Source organism: Dermacentor albipictus, chromosome 7 (assembly GCF_038994185.2).
Source record: "Dermacentor albipictus isolate Rhodes 1998 colony chromosome 7, USDA_Dalb.pri_finalv2, whole genome shotgun sequence".
NCBI classification, from domain to species: domain Eukaryota; kingdom Metazoa; phylum Arthropoda; class Arachnida; order Ixodida; family Ixodidae; genus Dermacentor; species Dermacentor albipictus.
This window is the reverse complement of record NC_091827.1, coordinates 132,886-153,193: the sequence shown is the minus strand read 5'-3', so window position 1 is coordinate 153,193 and position 20,308 is coordinate 132,886. Positions and strand designations below refer to the sequence as shown.

Here is a 20,308-nt window from a genome sequence, read left to right as displayed (position 1 = left end):
TTTGGTCTTGGTTTCCGCGATTTTTCATTTGGCGCCCAGTGGGTGTGCTGCATCTTCTAACATACCCACTTCCTCCTTCATGGCTTCGGTGGATGGGTTGGAGACGCAGGCGAAGGCGGCTGACGGGGCCGACGATTGTGTCTGCATTTTGGTGAGTATTTCATGAAGTGTTTTCTGTAGTTCGTCAATTTTTTTGGCTGATTCGCTGTTCTTTCTTTTTCTAGCTCCTGTCTGAGTAGCTGGTTTTCCGTTCGATATTCCTTCACGTGTTCCTTTATGTGCTTGTACTTGCCCCTGTCCTTGCTGGTATTGTCGGACCTTCCCGATTCGCGATTGGGCGCTACGTCTGACCAGCTTACCTTTGCTGGTGTCGTCGGTTCTTCATTCCTCCCGTTCGTTTCGGCCTTCTTCCCCCATGAGGCGGATATGAACCCACTACCGGTCCTGTCTCTGTTCCCGGACCTGGACCTCGAGGTCGGTCGTCCCCGTGCTTCCGACCTGGACATGGATCTGGATCTGGACTTGAATCTGGGTGTGGGAGATGTGTGGCTGCTTTCCTGGCCGTCGGGGTCTTGTAAGCCGGCTACCCGCAAGAGTTCTTCCTCGTTTCTTCTCGCTGTCCATCTTCTTAGTTTGACCATGTACGGCGTCTTGTATTTAGCCCTGCAAGTGCGGTCCGCCGTGGGGTAAGCTTCTCCGCAGTGCATTCGTGCTCTTTGGCCGGGTTTTTGACACCGCACGCCGGGTACATCTTGTCGTCCGGTCTGGGCCACACATCGGGTCTATGCCCGAGTTTGCCGCACTCTTTGTAAACGATTGCAAACGATCTTTACAAGCCTACATCGAATACGTGCCACGAGCAATTTCATAAAGAAGACGCAAGACGCCTTGTGAAATGAGGAAATGTTTATTTTGCTCTATATGAGTGCTCGTTCCGGGCTTTATGCGCATTCATCTAACGTTGTGGCACCAGGTAAGTAGTTCTCGTACGAAGCTCACCGGACGACGTCAGCTGAAAAAAGTAAATTGCAAGCACACGTCATTTTGGTATTAACACCTTATAAGAATAATGCGTGCACAGATGAAACGTGCGAAAGCGGCAAATGCATGGGTGGCATTACAAACAAAAGCAATTAGCTTTTACATACATGGTGTAGAAAATAACCGACTCATCCCCAACAATACTCTACGTAACATCGCGAAAACATTCGATTACCAAGCATTCCCGCATTCCTGGGCCTTTATTTCGTGCACTTTAAGAGCTCAAATACAAGGGTGGCTGCGCGTTTCGAAGAGAACTTCGCTCCAACCGACTCGATAGTACGCTACGTATACACAGAGGTGGCCACAACACAGGTTCTCAAGTCCATGCTAGACGCTCGCAGAATTCCTTCTACTTGCACTCAAGACAAATGCTTGGGTGCAAAGCCTGTTTTCAGTCATTCAGAAGGCAGCATTTTCGAGGTGCAAGTTACTGGTGTTTGAGCTCCTTGGCGTTATCTTTTGTGCGTTCTGCCGGCGCAAGCAGCCCACTCCCGTGTTATCACTCTTGGCAATCGCTCGTCGCGTGTTAACAAGCGTGTAGGGAAAGAAGGTATATGTTGTTGCGGGGCCATAGAAAGCGTCACCAACTTGTGCCACTAAGATTCAGTACACGCCAAACTAACTTTGTCACTACGGCCGAGCTACTTGTCATTGCGTCACGACAGGCGCGGTGACTGTGCCTCAAAAGCATCCCAAAAAGTAACAAATTACAATCATGTTGAGGGTCATAGAAAGCGTCGCGAACTTGTTCCAGCAAGATTTTGTGCACGCGAAACTAACTTGCGCCACGCGACCTAGCTGCTTTTCGCAAAATGCGTAACAACGCCAGGCGTGGCGAGCGCGCCCAGAAACTACCAAAATTAGTTACAATAATGTGGAACTCGCAGAAAGCGTCGTAAACATCTCCTAGTACGACTAATTAACTCAAATTGACTGCGCCAGGACGGCTGAGCTGTTTTCCGCTAAATGCGTCACAAATCTAGGTTACGTGCCGTAACCTAATTGCTTGAAATGCGTCGCAGACTGTCAAATAAAATGTATCATCTTGCCGTGGTGCAACAGTGCAGTGGTGCCGTGTCGAAGTGAAGAAGAAACGCAAGAATACGCCGGGAGCCCATAGAGAAAGAAATTAAACAAGAGGAAAGACTCGGCAAAAACTGCCAACAGGAAACACGTCACGCCTACTGTCAACTCCATCCGTTAGTTGACGCGAACATCGAAAAAAAAAAAATGTGAAATGAACTTACAGGCAACGTTTTATTTTTTTTATACTTTCCCGCTAAAACTAAAAAGTTTTGCGTATAAATGAACTTGTACTTCGCGACTTATTTTTCTTGCGTCACCTAGCAACAAGCTAGCGGCACGCCAGCCGCGCAATACGCATGCGTCATAAAATATATTTCCTTGGTCCAGGCAAAGGTCATCAGAGGTGTCAAAACAAAAATAAAAAAAGAAAAACTTTTCCCTCTCTTTGTTACATCACTCAGTACAATCTTGTTCATCTCCCGCCCTACCTTGCTGATTCGACACACCCGTTTGCCCTGAGATAATCAATTTCTTTTGTCCCGAGTGCAACAGAAGGAGCACTGACACAGTAATCGTTTTTATTGTAAATACAAAACGCTTCAAATATTTCCCGGTGTTTCTGATTGCTATATTTGCGCAACACGCGTGTTCGTTCGAAAAACGTCTTCCATGCTGGCTTGTGCGAGCAACGGCGAATGTGGTCGGCTAAATGACCAGCGCCACTTAGTGATGTAGCATTCCTGCGGTGCTCTAGCAAGCGTTCATTCAGACAGCGCCCGGTTTGGCCAATATAGCATTTCCCACAGGCGAGGGGAATACTGTACAAAACGCCGACGTCACATTCAACGAGGGCTTTGGTGTGCTTTATTTTGCAAGCTGGCTTCTTCTGGGATTCGTTTACTAGGCGACACATTCGTCCCAGCTTTTCCGGTACTGAGAACACAACACGCACCCCGCACCTGTCGTCAACCTTCTTGAGGCGGTGAGAAAGCTGGTGCCAATAGGGCACTACGACAGGGCGCTTTTGCGGGCGTGCGTCTTTTTTCAGCCTGCGCCTCCCGCCAGCCTTTGCTTCGCGAATCTGGCTCTCTACCACCGAGGCCACGATTTCTCCGTGGAACCCAGCCTTCTCCAGACGCCTTAGCTGGGCGTCGACGCTGTCACGAACTTGATGTTCGCATGACTTGTGTAGAGCGGAGCGGATGCAGTTTTTTGCTATAGCTCTTTTTACGAGCTTGGAGTGGGCCGATTGATAATTCAGAATTTGCTTTTCGACCGTGGCTTGTACTGCCAGCACACGCGCGCTCCATGAAAAATAAGACACAAGTCGAGGTACCGGATGCGACCATCTTGCGGCAGTTCGTGCGTGAACTTCATTCAAAAGGCGTTACTAGCAAAAGTATCGAGAATGTTGCTTATACTATTGCCTTTATCCTGAGCATCAGTCGTATTCATTACCACGAGGTAATCGTCGACATATCTAAAAACTTTCTGCACGCCTGCGTTGTAAAGGGACGCTTGAATGCGCTTGTCAATGCTTGCTAAGAAAATGCTTGCTAAGAAAAGTGGTGCTAGGCAAGAGCCGATGCACACTCCTTCTTTTTGGATAAAACAGCTGTCATTAAAAGTGATAATGGTGGATGAGAGATAAAAGGAAATTAGCTCTAAAAAATTGTCGGTTGATAACCCAGTCATGTTTTGGAAGGCCACTGGTGCCATGTTTTCAATGTGGCTTCTAACCGCGCTGAAAAGCTCAGGATGAGGCAATGAGTAAAACAAATCTTCTACATCGATAGAAAATGCAAACTTCTTTTGACACGAGGTTTCACAGCCAGAAAAATATTCGATAACCTCTGTAGAATTTTTTACCAGGAAAGGGTCTTCTAACGGAATAGTACTAAGGTGCTTCTTCAGATACCTTGACAAGATGCCCTGCCAGGAGCTCTTCTCAGTGACAATAGCCCTGAATGGAACAGATTCCTTGTGGGTCTTTACAGTGAAGAAAACACTCAAAGACACAATGTCAGCAGCGTTGATGCTCTTTCTTAATTTTTCTAGGTTGAGCTCTTCACATAAAGCAATAACCTTTTTCTTCACTTTAGCTAACGACACATTCACTGGGACAAAGTTTTTTGCGATAGCCTCATTTGCCTTCTGTAGGAACAGACCTATTGGCACCACAACAAAGCTGCCCTCTTCGTTTCCAACTAATAGGTTAAGATCTTTGCTCTTCAAGTAGTTAACAGTGAATCTGACAAGTAATTGACCAGAACCAGAACCAGAACCGGTAACGCACTCCCTCACCAGAGCAGGATTGGCCACCCTGGTGCAGTACTTGGCCACAACCGCCTATATGAACACAGCAATCAAACCCCGGCCCTCCGTCCCCAGCAGCTGCGAAGCAACTGACCACGGCGGCGGTCAGACCTGCGACGCAGCAGAGGGTGCTAAGAATCCCTGGCTCCAGACAGGCCGCCATTGGAACATGAACCTGGCAACGTTTAACGCTAGAACGTCATCTAGTGAGCCGAGTCTAGCAGCGATATTGGAGGAATTAGAGGGCAGGAAATGGGATATAATAGGGCTCAGTTAAGTTAGGAGGCCAAAAGAAGCATATACAGTGTTAAAAGGCGGGCACGTCCTGTGCTACCGGGGCTCAGCGGAGAGGCGAGAACTAGGAGTCGGATTCCTGATTAATAAGAATATAGTTGGCAACATGCAGCAATTCTATAGCATTAACGAGAGGGTGGCAGTTCTTGTTGCGAAACTTAATAAGAGGTACAAAATGAAGTTTGTACAGGTCTACGCCCCTACATCCAGTCATGATGACCAGGAAGTCGAAAGCTTCTATGAAGACGTGGAATCTGCGATGGGTAAAGTCAAAACAAAATGCACTATACTGATGGGCGACTTCAATGCCAAGGTAGGCAAGAAGCAGGCTGGAGACAAGGCAGTGGGGGAATATGGCATAGGCACTAGGAATGCGGAACAGAATAATATGCGGATAATGAATACCTTCTTCCGCAAGCGGGATAGCCGAAAGTGGACGTGGAGGAGCCCAAACGGCGAGACTAGAAATGAAATAGACTTCATCTCTCGGCGCTAACCCTGGCATCATACAAGATGTGGACGTGCTCAGCAAGGTGCGCTGCAGTGACCATAGGATGGTAAGAACTCGAATTAGCTTAGACCTGAGGAGGTAACGGAAGAAACTGGTACATAAGAAGCCGATCAATGAGTTAGCGGTAAGAGGGAAAATAGAGGAATTCCAGATCAAGCTACAGAACAGGTATTCGGCTTTAACTCAGGAAGAGGACCTTAGTGTTGAAGCAATGAACGACAATCTTGTGCGCATCATTAAGGAGTGTGCAATAGAAGTCGGTGGTAACTCCGTTAGACACGATACCAGTAAGCTATCGCAGGAGACGAAAGATCTGATCAAGAAACGCCAATGTATGAAAGCCTCTAACCCTACAGCTAGAATAGAACTGGCAGAACTTTCGAAGTTAATCAACAAGCGTAAGACAGCTGACATAAGGAAGTATAATATGGATATAATTGAACATGCTCTCAGGAACGGTGGAAGCCTAAAAGCAGTGAAGATGAAACTAGGAATTGGCAAGAACCAGATGTATGCGTTAAGAGACAAATCCTGCAATATCATTACTGATATGGATGAGATAGTTCAAGTGGCTGAGGAGTTCTATAAGAGATTTATACAGTAGTACCAGTGGCACCCACGACGATAATGGAAGAGAGAATAGTCTAGAGGAATTCGAAATCCCACAGGTAACGCCGGAAGGAGTAAAGAAAGCCTTGGGAGCTATGCAAAGGGGGAAGGCCGCTGGGGAGGATCAGGTAACAGCAGATTTGTTGAACGATGGTGGGCAGATTGTTCTAGAGGAACTGGCCACCCTGTATACGCAATGCCGCATGACTTCGAGCGTACTGGAATCTTGGAAAAACGCTAACATAATTCTAATCCATAAGAAAGGGGACGCCAAAGACTCGGCATGCTCTTGACGAGACGAAGGGGAGAAGCGGGTGAGTGGCGCGCCGCCTGTCGGCGCAGCGCCGTACATTGTGAGGAGGGCGTCTTCTGTGTTTGCCGCAAGATGGCTCTGCGTGTGCGCCAAGCGCAGAAGAAATGTAGCGGAAACATAATTCGCTACTCGTTTAACTGCGACTTCTGTAATTTACATGCTCATAATTACCTATATACACCGCAGTATAACTTTCTACGGCACGTTTCTAAGGCAACACCGCATTCACTAAAGGCGTTTTTGTCTCGCTTTGAACCATCGAACTCATGGCTGAGTGATAGCGTCTCCTTCTCACATTCCGGACATCCTGGTTCGGTTACCACCCAGCCCATCTTGCAAGTTGTTTTTATTTATAAATTGCCTTCCGGGATTTCTCGCTCACGGCCAACGCCGCCGACACCGGCTTTTCTGCGGCACGATCTCCTTAACGCTGTCGCGTTAAAAATGACCAAAGTTATCTGCCAGAGTATCAGTGATAAACGTCTCGTCAGCCTTGTTAAAAATCATGAAATGTGGAATAGCTAAAGCGTTCATGTGGGATAGGACAGGTAATGTGTACAAGAAATACGTTATGAGGCAGTGGGCACGGCGGACCATCGACAAGCATGTGGCTTAAACCGTTCTGCTACCTTGTGCAGGTGCTTGCTCATGGCCTGGCCGGACCAACGTTACCACAATTGCCGCAGCATGACCTGTCTTCAAGAAATGAAATCGACCGTCCCCATCTACCAAACTTCGCCACGTGCACTTGGACCACAACTACAACACCGATGCCACGTCACTGCTTTCATGACGCCAACCCTTCGCTGTTTTGGGATGCGTCACTTGAGGCGCCACCTATTCTTCTCGTGACGTCGACGCATCGCTTTATAAAGGAACAGCTCCAGGCCTACACTTTCAGTGGGCACGGCGGACCATCGACAAGCATGTGGCTTAAACCGTTCTGCTACCTTGTGCAGGTGCTTGCTCATGGCCTGGCCGGACCAACGTTACCACAATTGCCGCAGCATGACCTGTCTTCAAGAAATGAAATCGACCGTCCCCATCTACCAAGCTTCGCCACGTGCACTTGGACCACAACTACAACACCGATGCGACGTCACTGCTTTCATGACGCCAACCCTTCGCTGTTTTGGGATGCGTCACTTGAGGCGCCACCTATTCTTCTCGTGACGTCGACGCATCGCTTTATAAAGGAACAGCTCCAGGCCTACACTTTCAGTGGGCACGGCGGACCATCGACAAGCATGTGGCTTAAACCGTTCTGCTACCTTGTGCAGGTTAGTAACTGCTATAGCACGATTAGAAGTGATTGTCGTGGTCTTTTGGTCTTGCCGTGCCCCCTACGGTGTGCTTCTATTGTCCATGATGTGTACTGCTTGCTGCTGATGTGCGGCGACATTGAGTTAAATCCCGGCCCCACTGACGGTAGCGGGGCCTCTATCGAATCCATGCTGAAAGAGTTGCTGTCTGGTCAGAGCAAGTTGGCAGCTGACGTGACTGCGCTCAGGGAGCAACAGAATAAGGTGGAAAACGTTATAGCTGACTGGGGAGCCAGATTCGTTGAATTAGAAAAACGAGCCTCGCGTGTAGATGACCTTGAACGTACAGTAAGGTCACTGGAGGCGAAGTTGACTGATCTAGAGGATAGGAGCAGGAGATCCAATCTCGTAGTCTTTGGCATTCCGGAGGATGCCGGCGAAACTGAACCTATTCTTAAAAATAAAGTTCTTGACGAGGTGTTTTCTGCAAAGCTTGCTGTTCCTTGCAAATCTGTCGGCCGAATTCATCGTCTTGGTAACAAAGGTAACAAGAGACCGGTCATCATTTATTTCCAGGATTTTACCGAAAAACAGCTTGTCTTAAAAAGTGCGTGCAAACTAAAGGGTAGTCGAATATCGATTCAAAACGATTACTCGCGCAGCACACTAAGGAAACGTAAACTCTTGTGGGATAATGCTAAAAGTGAAAGAGAACAAGGCAAGAAAGTTCGCTTAATTAATAAGATGAGTATTAACAATGAGTTTTTCACATGGGATGACAGTAAGAACCTGAGGATCAAAACTGACGGCCATGTAAATACTTCGAAAAATGATTGACTTGCCTCCGCTGATACTTCCCCTGGTGTTAAAGAACTGAGAATTTTAAACATCAACGCCCGCAGTGTCGTTAATAAATGGGAAAGCCTTGAGGCAACTATCATGGGTTACAATCCACATGTAGTTGTGATAACAGAAACATGGTTGCATGACAATATTGAAGATGCTGTTGTGTTTCCTCCATCTTATCAAGCATATCGCCGTGACAGGTGTACTAGAGGGGGCGGGGTAGCAGTTTTGATAACAGAAACTATATCCGGTACTCTGTTATGTCAGGCTGATAACCTGGAATCTGTTACAATGAAGCTTACTTGCTGGGATAAATCATTTTTGCTATTTGCAGTTTATCGAGCACCTGACTCGCGCCCAGAATTTTTTCGTAATCTTTTTGAACACATGGTTTCATTCACAAGCGATAAAGTGCTACTTATAGGCGATTTTAACCTACCAGATATTGATTGGGAGAATGGGTTTCTCTGCACCGGGATTAATTCACACTTAGATTACTTACATGACATCATTCTGTCTCACAATCTTCACCAGGTTGTGAGACAGCCAACGCGCACCTATGGTACGTCAGCAACCATACTTGACCTCGTTTTTGTCAGTCGTTCATTAGAAAACTTTTTTGTTTCGGTTGAGTCTGGAATTTCTGACCATAGTCTGGTATATTTTTCTTGTTCTTTGGGAGTGCTTAACACTAAAAAATGTAAAACAACCACTGTTAAAGATTCTTCTCGTGCCAGAGACGAAAGTGACTTGGATTATCTTGAGCAATGCTTTGATAACTTTCACAGTAACAATACTACTGTGCTTTGGGATATATTTAAAGAAATTATCGCTCACTGCCTTAGCAACTTCATTCCTAATCGAACTAAAAAAACTTCCAAGACTACTCCCTGGATAACGAGAAAGATCTTGCACCTTAAAAGAAAAGTTAAGCGCTTAAGACGACGATGTGCATCACGTGCTTCAATTCATGAAATCCAAAATAAGCTAAACCAAGAAGTGCGGCTAGCTAAGCGCTGGTATTTTCACCATACATTGCCAAATTTCATTCAAACGGCACCCCCAAAATTTTGGGCTTTTCTAAGCTCAAAAACCAAGCCAATTAATCAAATTGTTCACGAGGGCCATGTCGTTGTCGAAAAACAACGCATCGCGGAGCACTTCAATAATTATTTTCAGAGTGTTTTTTCCCATTTTGATGGTGGTATAAACGTTAACCGCATGTCATGCAACTCGACCTCTGATATTGTATCGCAACCGGGTGTAGTGTCGATGCTGCTGAACCTCAAAGCTAAATCATCTCCAGGACCAGACAACATACCGAACGCTTTTCTGCGCAGATATGCTGAAGCGTTAGCCCCTTTTCTTGTTGTTATCTTCCGTTCCTCGTTATCTACGGCTAATCTTCCTACAGACTGGCTTACTGCACGTGTCGTTCCCATACCAAAAAAAGGTGACAGAACCCTAGTAACTAGTTATCGTCCTATCTCATTAACTTCATCATGTTGCAAGTTAATCGAACATATTATAGCTAATGAAATAACCAAATTCCTAAGTGACAACAACGTAATGTCTCCTCATCAGCATGGTTTCCGGAAGGGTTTTTCTACTGTGACACAATTAACCACAATTATTCACAACTTTGCAAGTGCTCTTGACAAGTCAAGCCAAATTGACGTAATATTTTTAGACTTTAAGAAAGCGTTTGACCTTGTACCTCACAATAAACTTATAGAAAAATTACAGTCAATAGATCTTCCAGCCTATATTATTAACTGGGTGGCGGCTTATCTGTCTAATCACAAGCAGTTCGTTTCAATTGATAATTACTCTTCTAACGAACTTTCAGTAACCTCTGGAGTACCTCAAGGTAGCGTACTAGGACGTTTCCTATTTCTAATTTACATAAACGACATCACTAACGAAATTTCTCATCCCGTTCAAGTTAGACTTTTTGCTGACGATTGTGTGTTGTTTAACGAGGTTACTTGCCACGATGACCAATTACTGCTTAACTCTGACCTTCAAAACATTCTTTCCTGGTGCAGTCGGTGGGGTATGGAATTGAACAGAGAAAAAACTGTTTATATATCCATAACAAAAAAAATAAATAAAATGTCGTTTGTCTATAACCTCGGCACGGAACCACTGACCAAGGTCAGCCAATATAACTATCTTGGAATCACAATAACCAGTGACCTCAGCTGGAATAGGCACATTTCTAACGTATGTAACTCGTCTTTCAGGAAACTTTGTCTTCTCAGGCACAAACTAAAGCACGCTCCCTCTAGTACTAGATTACTGGCTTACACTTCACTCATCCGACCGAAACTGGAATATGTATGCATTGTGTGGGATCCCTATAAGAAAATTAACATTAACACTTTAGAGATGGTCCAGCGTAAAGCTGTCAGGTTTATTTTTTCTAAATATAGACTGAGTGACTCTCCTACTAGCCTAATGATTCAACATAATATCCAAACGCTACAACTACGCAGGAAAATACAACGACTGAAATTTCTTTTCTTGCTTAAAAACAACTGTTTGTCCCTCCAGCCGCAGGCTTATGTTAAACCACTTACAGCGCGCCGAACACGGCATCGTCACGCTGATTCTTTGACGCCTTATAACACCCGAACTAACCTTTTCAAGTTTTCATTCTTCCCTCGCACTGTAACAGATTGGAACAGCCTGCCATTATCACAATTGATAAACACCGATTCTATTGACCGCTTGTGTCTGTGATACTGGGGGTATTGCCATATGGGCAAACCTTGTTGCTGTTTTCTTCTTTTTTACACGTGAATATTGTATAATACCTTCCACATCATCCTTATTCTATTCGGTATTTTGCAATGAGCGCTCGTTCAACTTCTGGTACTTTTTTTCCCTCTCTCGATAGTGGTTGCCAGTGCTCATATATGCGTGTGATACTGTTCTAATGTTTGTCAAGTTGCCTTCCTCCAGTGTACCTTCTCTTAATCTTATTAGTCGTCGCTTTCATTTTTTGTTTTCTTATAATATTTACATATGTTTCATTGCTTTTGTATTTTCTTTTCATGTCTGTATGTATATATAAGTACGTGCATACGCAAATATTTATGTATTCTGCCCCTCCTGCTTGGGCCCTCATTTGGGCCTGCAGTATTGTATAAATAAATAAATAAATAAATAAATAATATGATCCGAGATTCCTTCCAGGATATCATGGTTACAACGTAAATGAGCAAGACTGACTGATAAACACTAAGTATGGAGTTCTGCCGCATATTCTTATCAACTAATTGTATCAGGTTATGGGACAAAGAAAACGTAATTAGGTCTCTACAAATAGAGGCACTAGTTGCGAAATATGCAAGGAAATGCCAGTGAATGCCGGGAGCGTTAAAGTCACCAGGAACGATTACTATGGTCATGTATAAAATGCGAAATATTATCGAACAAGTCACTAGCGCTATCAGGGAGGCGATAAAGACTACAAATTGTTAAATTCTGTTTATGCACTAGGAACTTGCACCAAACCGATACTACATTGGAGGACGTGGTAGACCCTTAAAGTTAAAATCTGAACGTAAAAGCAAACCAACACCACCGCTTTTCCTATTCTGGCGGTCATGTCGGACAGCAATGTGACCAGGAGGTGTGAATTCTGTCGTGAATATCTTCATGAAGCCATGTTTCTGTGATGCATATAACATGAGGAGAACATGAAGAAACTAGCGAAATAAACTGTGGAAATTTGTTAGTTATGCTTCTGGCATTAAAATTTAAAAGCACAAGATCTGTGGCAGAGTGATGGGATTGTCAAACTAGGGATGATGAAACATTTAGAAATCTTACGCTAGAATCAAAATCATCAACTATTACTAATCTATTTGAGGCACCGTCCCAGTTGTAACGAACGATATCTATAAATAAAAGCTCGAACCTCATTTTAACCGAGCCGTTATTCCTCTGCTCAACCGAAGCGTCCCATAGCTTTTTACGTACTGCACGCACTCTGGACGGAAAATCTTCGGAAAGTTTCATGCCGGAATTTTTCAGATTATAAACGTTTTTCAGCGTCACTGAAATGAAGCATTATGTTGTTGCTTCGTGAACGGTATTCAAGATCGTCATATTTGGCAGTTCGGTAAAGTGAGCTTTAGGCAAGCCGCATCAGAACGAAGCTGATCAGAGTCTTGATCAGACCTTGCCTTCGAACATGAGGTTTCGAAAGCATCCACACGCAATTCCAAGCCATCCAAACGCGTATTCACAGCATTTCTTGATTTCAGATATGTCTTGCTACGTATTTTTCTGACAAGCAACTAAATCGGAAAGAACCTTCACAAAAGAAGGGTTATCACAACTAGGCATTGCCAGCTAGGCCGACGTCTCAAGGGCGTTAAAAACGCTTTATTGGGATTCGTCAGGTTTGCCAGTTTTTGACGCCGGTCTCCTGGGGCCGGGGTTAATATCAACGTCACCGCTCAGGATAAGACGATAAGGTAAGGTAATCGAATTTACCTCTGTGACACAAAAAGATTCATCATCGTCATCATCAGCCTGGTTACGCTCACTGCAGGGCAAAGGCCTCTCCCATACTTCTCCAACTATAATTGCGGCCATGTCGTCCCTGCAAACTTCTTAATCTCATCCGCCCACCTAACCGGTGCAGTGCAGCGGTGGCGTATAGGTCGAACATCCGCCTCGCGTGCAAGAGGACCATGGTTCGAATCCCGGTTCCGCGCAATTTTCCACCGGACTAAAAAAAAATCCGCGTGTTGAGAAAATTGCATAAACAGGCCTGGAGTGCGGCCTGATCCCGGTGACCAGAACCGGTAACGCACTCCCTCACCAGAGCAGGATTGGCCACCCTGGTGCAGCACTTGGCCACAACCTCCCATATGAATACAACAAAAAAATGTCTTATTAATATTTCCCATTTTCTTTGATTTATTTCTCCTTCACAAATTATCAATGGAGAAAATTCAAACGGCAAAAACACTAATTCAGAGTAGTTATTCATATTCTTATTTAAAAGTTTACTTATTTATTCTTTACGTGTACCCTTTACTTTAGATAATTGTAGTAAGTGCACATCACAGTTCCTTTCTATCCAGGGCTGACTACCTCATTATACACTATCTTATTTCATTTATTATCGTTTTCTTTCTAACCTTCGAGTATTCATTTCTTTTCCCTTGTTAATTTTCTCTTTATCATATTACCATCCAGTTCCAAGCCTATCCCCTAGAGTGGGTTTGTGCCATTAAATAAAGCGTAAGCATCATCATCTACAGGGTCCGAACAATGACATGCTGCTCCATCGGCCAGCAACTACAGTTAATCGGCGCCGCTCACAATATATCGTAGACGGCCTGCATCAACCAGCCGCCCACACTTGGTCACCTGCGGACTGATTCGCTTTCCTCCTGACGATAAATGGCAGGCTGGCCGACTCCACGGTTCAACCACCGTTTCCCCTGTTCTATAGTCAGGATGTGGTCGGCTGGTTCGTCAAGCGGGAGGCTGTCATGGCTCACAACCTCATTCCCGTTCTAGTTTGAGGTGCTTGCGTATGCGCTCCCGCTTGATGTAGCTATGGACCTGCCCTTCCCCTCGCCGAGCGCCACAGCCTATGACGGCCCGAAGCGGAACGTTTTGAACAACTTCGACGAGCCGGACTCCTGAAGCAGCTCTACGACACCAGCGGTTTTGTTGAGGTGCACGGTCCTCTACCATCGGAGCGTGCACCGGCCGACGTCTGATCTCTAACCATGCCATTTAAGCACCACGAGCCACAGGTTAGCTTGATGATTCTGGCGCATGGCGAATCCACGTACAAGCGCCGTATGACGTCGTGCGCGTTTTCCAAGATCTCCGCAGCTAGCAGAAGGAGCAAATCGCCGCCATCTGACGTTTCGCATGAAACCAGCGATTCTGCTACCGCGGAGCAACGCTCGCATATGCCAACACCATCCATATATGCCACGCCGACCACACAGACGGACAATCTGCATGCCGCTTCGCACACTCGCTTTCCTGCGGCACCCTCCCAACGCGGTTCCAAGACCTGACGCGCGTCGTCAACTTCTGCAGGTTAGAGCACACCTCCTGCGGGCCCCACCTTGCATTCTCACCAGCCCTCGGCGCACGAGACCACTAACCGAGCGAGCAAGCAAACCGCATGCGTGCCGGTTGCAACGGCGTCGACGCTACCTCGCAAGCGCCACCCTTGGCCAACATCGCACACGACTCTCCGGCGCCGAAATTTTACCTCACAACCTTCATCACAACCGCCCTTTCAACTTTTTTCATGCTGCAGGCGTCCATTGAGTAGATGCGTCTTGCGTCAGCAGACGGGACCCCATTCTCAACACAGGTTTCAACGGCACCACGGAACAAATGTCCTTCTCGCACTGAATTTGACAGGGTGAACTGTGCAGCCACATGCACGTTGGGATATGTTGAAGAACGCCACTAGCAAGAGCGATATGTTGACGGCGCGAGCCCCGCGCAGACTGCCTTTCGCCTGTCGCAGCGCACAACACTCGTGCGTCTTACCGCCACCCACGCTCCTGCACCTACCACCGCAGCGATGCCAGTTCTAGACGCGCCTGATACGCGCACAAAGGCTGCACAGGCGCCTGCGCAGCTTCTCTCGAGGTTTCTGCCGCGCTGTTAGAACTGCACTGTTTTTATGCAGATACTCGAACCGTTCCCCTCTTCCTGACAATGGGCCGTGCCAAATGTTGTAGTACCACGACCTCGACCCGCACGCAACAGCCAGTGTCACCCTCCCGAAACAAGCCCCGCACACCGGACAGTCTCAATGCCATGACCTTACCTCCCGCCCTTGAATGTACATACTGTAACACATCAGAGTGTCGGTTTAGGCCAGTTGGTGATTCATAATTTTGGGAAGTTACCGCTAGCAAAACACGAGACTTCACATAATGTAAATACTGTAGATTTATCTACTGTAAGTAGTCTGTTGGGCCTCACACCACTTTCTAAATAGCCATATATTTTCTCTTCGCTCATATCCGATCATACATATTTGTAAGGACATATTTGAACTTTTCGCTTTTGTCTTTAGTGCAGACTACTCGTTCTAGTTTACTCGGTTTCTTTCTTTTTTTCTGGGAGTTGTGTCTGCTTTTGTAGTGGCGCTAACATCGTAAGCCGTGCTCCTCGGTCTGCGGAAGACAGTGTCAATCTGTCCCTTCTTCATAGAAAACGACTTCTCTCTCAGACGCTCGCGGTGGCTGCCAAAGAAGCGTACGATGGGCCAGGCACGAGGCTGGATCAAGAACGCTCTATGCTACGGGGTCCAAACAACGGTATGCTGCTCTACCGTCCAGCCGCCACAGTTAATCGCCGTCGCTCATAATAAAAGTTAGAAGGCTCGCATTAACCGGCCGTCTACAAATCAATAATTAAATGAATCAGTCATTCAATGAAAACAGTGCCTCAATAGGGATTACTGGCGCCTGCGGAAGTTGTAACAAAACAGGTGCTATCCACAGGGCCCACGTACGCTTAGCAAATCGTTGCAAGGAATGTGGTTGTATTAGTAATGTTGAGTGACCACGTTAACTATGAAACTGTATTGAAAGCAAAAAACGAAGTGCCGATTGCATAGTTGCTGCTGCAAACGTTTTCCTGTGGTATAAAACTTTTTTTGCTGCTTGCTTTTGGTGCCTTTTCAATTCCCATATCCTTTTCATATTTCCTTGTTATTGTTTTTCTTTTCTTCATGTATTGCAGCCGCTTCATTTTCTAGTAATTAGTATTGAGTATTTTCCAGTTAATATTTTGAATATGTTTAGTAGTAAATATTAAGTTATTTAGTCGCAAAGGGTTGAGAAAATGAAGTCCAGTATTCACTTTAACTCTACATTTAAGGGCCCCTGAAACGGTTCGGACAGATTTTGTAGACGCGTAGGGTACAGCTTAAGTAGAACATTCGCACCACAATTTAAGTGAAGCGTTACGTATTAATGGAGCTACAAGCGATTACAAGTTACTCTCCTCCCTAGCCATGCTTTTCGTCCTCAACTCGTTCGCCGAGCGATCGGCGCTAAGCTCCGCCTTCACTGGTTCCGCGTCACGATGCGACGTCACATCGTCCACTTCCGGTTGTTCTGGAGCCCGTCCCCGCCTGCGCGAAACCTCTCCGATAGCCGCTTGGCCGTCGCTACAGAAGAAGCTACAGAAGCAGCGTGCGTTGCGAGCATTCTGTCGCAGCGCCGAACGTGTCTGGTATTTCGGTAACCACACACTGGCTGAACTTTTCGACGGAACGGTGGAGGCATAAACTTAAGCTGATGAAGGAACTTTAGCGTAGACGTACGTGAGCTGCCTGATCGCTCTCCACGGTCCAGCCACCCGTGGCGCAGAGCTTAACCAGCCAAAGAAAGAGCTAATATTGCTCTAACCGAGTGTAAAACATTTTAAACATTTACAAAAACAACGTGTTAACGATTACACTGCTGCGAAAAATTCACACCAGCAGCAAAGAAGAATACATTTTGTTACTGCTACTGTGTCTGGTTGAGCTCTATGCCACCAGATGGCTGCACCGTGCAGACCATTCCCATTTGCGCCTCTGTTCATCCCATGAAACGGCACGCAAGGGAACACGGCCAGGACCTGTCCCCTTGCGCTTGCGTTTACCCTAATACCGGACTCGCGAAATGCTACTGCGTTAGTAATTTTCCGGTCTGAAGTGACCGCCGCAATCCCGCAAATCCTGGCGTCGATCACATAGCGGCAGTCCGATGCACTGCAGCCAGTCCGCTCGTCTACTGGCTTAGCAGAGGGACACGGTGTCCCTTCAAACTGACCCTGAAACGCTTTTGACGATTTTCTACAAACGTACTGAGTCGTTAGAGTAGGTCCTTCTGATCCTTAATTGACGCATCTAAGTACTCCGCGTAAAGCGTGTAATTTATTTTAAGGTTTTAAAAATGCACATTGCTGCCGGTCGCAGCACACTGCTCGGCGGAATTTCCAGCCGCCCCTACCCATATGACCGAAATCACCCATACGACGTCAGTGGGGCGAGCTATCCGATTGGCTGACCAGGGCGCCGATAATTTTTCCAACTTTATGGTAACCAAATGGTCTTCATACTAGTTGGAATGTTAGTTAATTTGTTTTTATGAAAAGAAAGTAACCTAAAGAGAATGCACAAGAACAATTTTTCAGTACGCTTAAGCACTTCCGGCACACAGCAAGTGTCGTCTGCTTGTGTTACAACGTACTCCGTTTTTACGAGAGCTCCGCGGTCGGAGTCGGTCTTAGTCTTTTCGCGAGCACTATGATTCGACTTTGTTGTCTTGTGGACTGCAAACGTAGCGACTGGCAATGTGTCAAGCTGCGACATCGTGTCCCTCTGCAAGGCAGCGTACGAGCGAACTGGCTGCTGCGCATCGGACTGCCGCTATCCGATCGGTGCGAGGATTTGCGCGTTTGTGGACGTCACTAGACAGTTTTAGTTTAGCGTACGCTATACTAAAACTGTCTACTTTACACCGGAAGATTACTAACGCAATAGCATTTCGCGAGTCCGGTATTCGGGCACGCGCAAGGGGACACAGTCTGGCCGCTTGACTGTGCCGTAACGGGATGAGCCACGAGATGAGCAGAAGGGTAAATGTGAATGGTCTGCACGGTGCAGCCACCTGGTGGCACAGAGCTCAACCATACACAGTAGCAGCAACGCAGTGTATTCTTCTTTGCTGCTGGTGTGTATTTTTCGCAGGAGTGTAATCATCAACACGTTGTTTTTATAAATGTTTAAAATGTTTTACACTTGGTTAGAGCAATATTTGGCGCGGCTGGTTAAGTGCCGCGCCAACAGGTGTATCCGTGCAGATCGATCAGGCCGCTCACGTACGTCTACGCTAAAGTTCCTTCATCAGCTTGAGTTTATGCCTCCAGTCATTTGCCGAAATGACCAGCTTGCCTGTGTTTACCGGAATACAAGACACGTTCGGCGCTACGACAGAATGCTCGCAACGCACGCTGCTTCGATAGCTCTCGCTTGTGGTCGACGGCCAAGCGGCTAGCGGAGAGGTCTCGCGCGGGCGGGCTCCAAAACAACCGGAAGTGGACGATGTGACGTCGCATCGTGACGCAAACCAGTGAAGGCGGAGCTTAGCCCCGCTCGCTCGGCGAACGAGTTGAGGAGGAAAAGCATGGCTAGGGAGGAGAGTAACTTTCAATCGCTTGTAACTTCATTCATATGTAAGGCTTTACTTAAATTGTGGTGCTAATGTTCTACTTAAGCTCTACCCTAAGCTGTAACCGTTTCAGGGGCCCTTTAAGCCTCAGCGCCGGTGCGTCAACATGATGCTGCGGATTTCAACGTAATGTCTCGTAGCTGGATCCTTACAGCGCAAAAAAATATTTTTCATAACCTGCTTGGTGAAGCGTTTGCATGCACTACAATTTAGTGCAATGTCCTTTTTTTACATATAAATTTGTTTCCGGTTCTGAAATTGCTTCGAGCGCATAATATTTGCGTAAGCATCGCCTTCATAGTCTGTTTCTGTTAGTCTGTTTCCGTTACTTTTTACTTACTTTAATTTAGACACCAACTATTAGACAAGTTTAGGCACTGCAAAAATCTATTACGTCAGTGAGCTGCGAAGGCTTCAGGGCAGCGTAGCCCTCCGCCTTTTGTATTTGCGTATTTACCGACTTTTCATCTAAAATCTCGTGATAGGAGTGGTCACTTTGCCAGTGCGTGGGCGCAATTTACTATTCCATCTTAATAGTGTTTTTTAACACTTATACATTCGTCTGTCTGACTGGAAATTGCTGGTGGCGGCGCTGATGATGATGACGATTGCTTTGTTGTTGTGGTTGTTGCTTGTTTCATAAAATATGCCTATAAAAATTACTAGACGGTATTCCAGCGCTAGTGTCTACGTCACCTGGCAAATATAGCTAGCGGTTTATATATGTAGAGCTTATACTACATGGATTTGCTTACACTTTGACTTGGTGCTTTCGAACGACTTTGCACATTGATAATTGTTAAGTAAGCTTTGCGTTATAAGTGCAAGAAGTCCCAATAATAATGTACATATGCAGATACTCGATGGCTTCACTGCCTTTGGAAAAATATGGTTGGTTCGAAATCCATCAAGATATAACGCAGAATATATGAAGCCAGAAGAACGATGATTGGACAAATTCATGTTGTACTAATTCTCGCCGTAGCTGAACTCGGCCGCAGCAACAGAGTATCCTTTAGTAATTAGCTTCTTAAGGCATCGTAAGCAGTACGTATCAATAGGAACATCCTCCTCAGATATTAAATGCATAAAGATGGGAGTACCTCAGGGCAGCATATTGGGGCCACTTTAATTTTGTGTTTACGTTAACGACCTACACTCCTTTACCTTAAATCCACATGTAACATCAATTCGCTATGCTGATGACACTACATTATTAATCACCGGTAAAACAACTGACGATATACAAAAGATATCTGATGAAACAATGCCGCTGTTACTGGAATGGACAAAGTGCAATTCCTTACTTATTAATACCGCCAGAACAAAAGTAATACTCTTCAGACCAAAAAATATGGTTGTAAGCTTGCCGCTGATTACACTTGGTCACACTGTAATTGAAATAGTAGAATGCATGAAAGTGCTGGGCGTATATTCTTCAAGTACTTTAACTTGGGATGACCATATCCACGAAACTCATAAACTCATAAAAAATTGTGCGAGACTGCGGGTATGCTAAACAAATGTAGACCTATCATTCCTCAACATATAAAACTACTACTATACAACTCGTTAGCCCTTTCTCAGTTATCCTACGCCCACCTAGTATGGGGCACAACAACAAATACGAATCTAAACCGACTGTTCCTAATTCAAAAGAAGTTTATGCGAATAATTGCAAACGTCCCATATGATTTTCACACGCAGCAACTCTTTAAACAATTGAAGGTTATAAATGTCCATGATTTTTACAATTATCGTTTACTCCAGACATACTGCTCGGCCACAAAAAAGAGCTCTTTTTACAGCGAGATTTCAGAGCTAAGAGAAAATATTGCCGTATACACTACGC

General features: G+C 45.7%; 1 protein-coding gene across 1 annotated transcript in view; it reads left to right on the top strand.

Annotated features, from left to right (window-relative positions):
* Positions 1–20,308, top strand: part of LOC135918011 (uncharacterized) — a 93,640-nt gene that overhangs the window by 61,208 nt on the left and 12,124 nt on the right. The window contains exons 2-3 of the mRNA XM_070521483.1: positions 6,752–7,393; positions 15,462–15,549. Of these exons, the coding sequence (XP_070377584.1) occupies positions 6,884–7,393; positions 15,462–15,549 (598 nt within the window). The 5' untranslated portion in view covers positions 6,752–6,883. The remainder of the gene's footprint in view (positions 1–6,751; positions 7,394–15,461; positions 15,550–20,308) is intronic.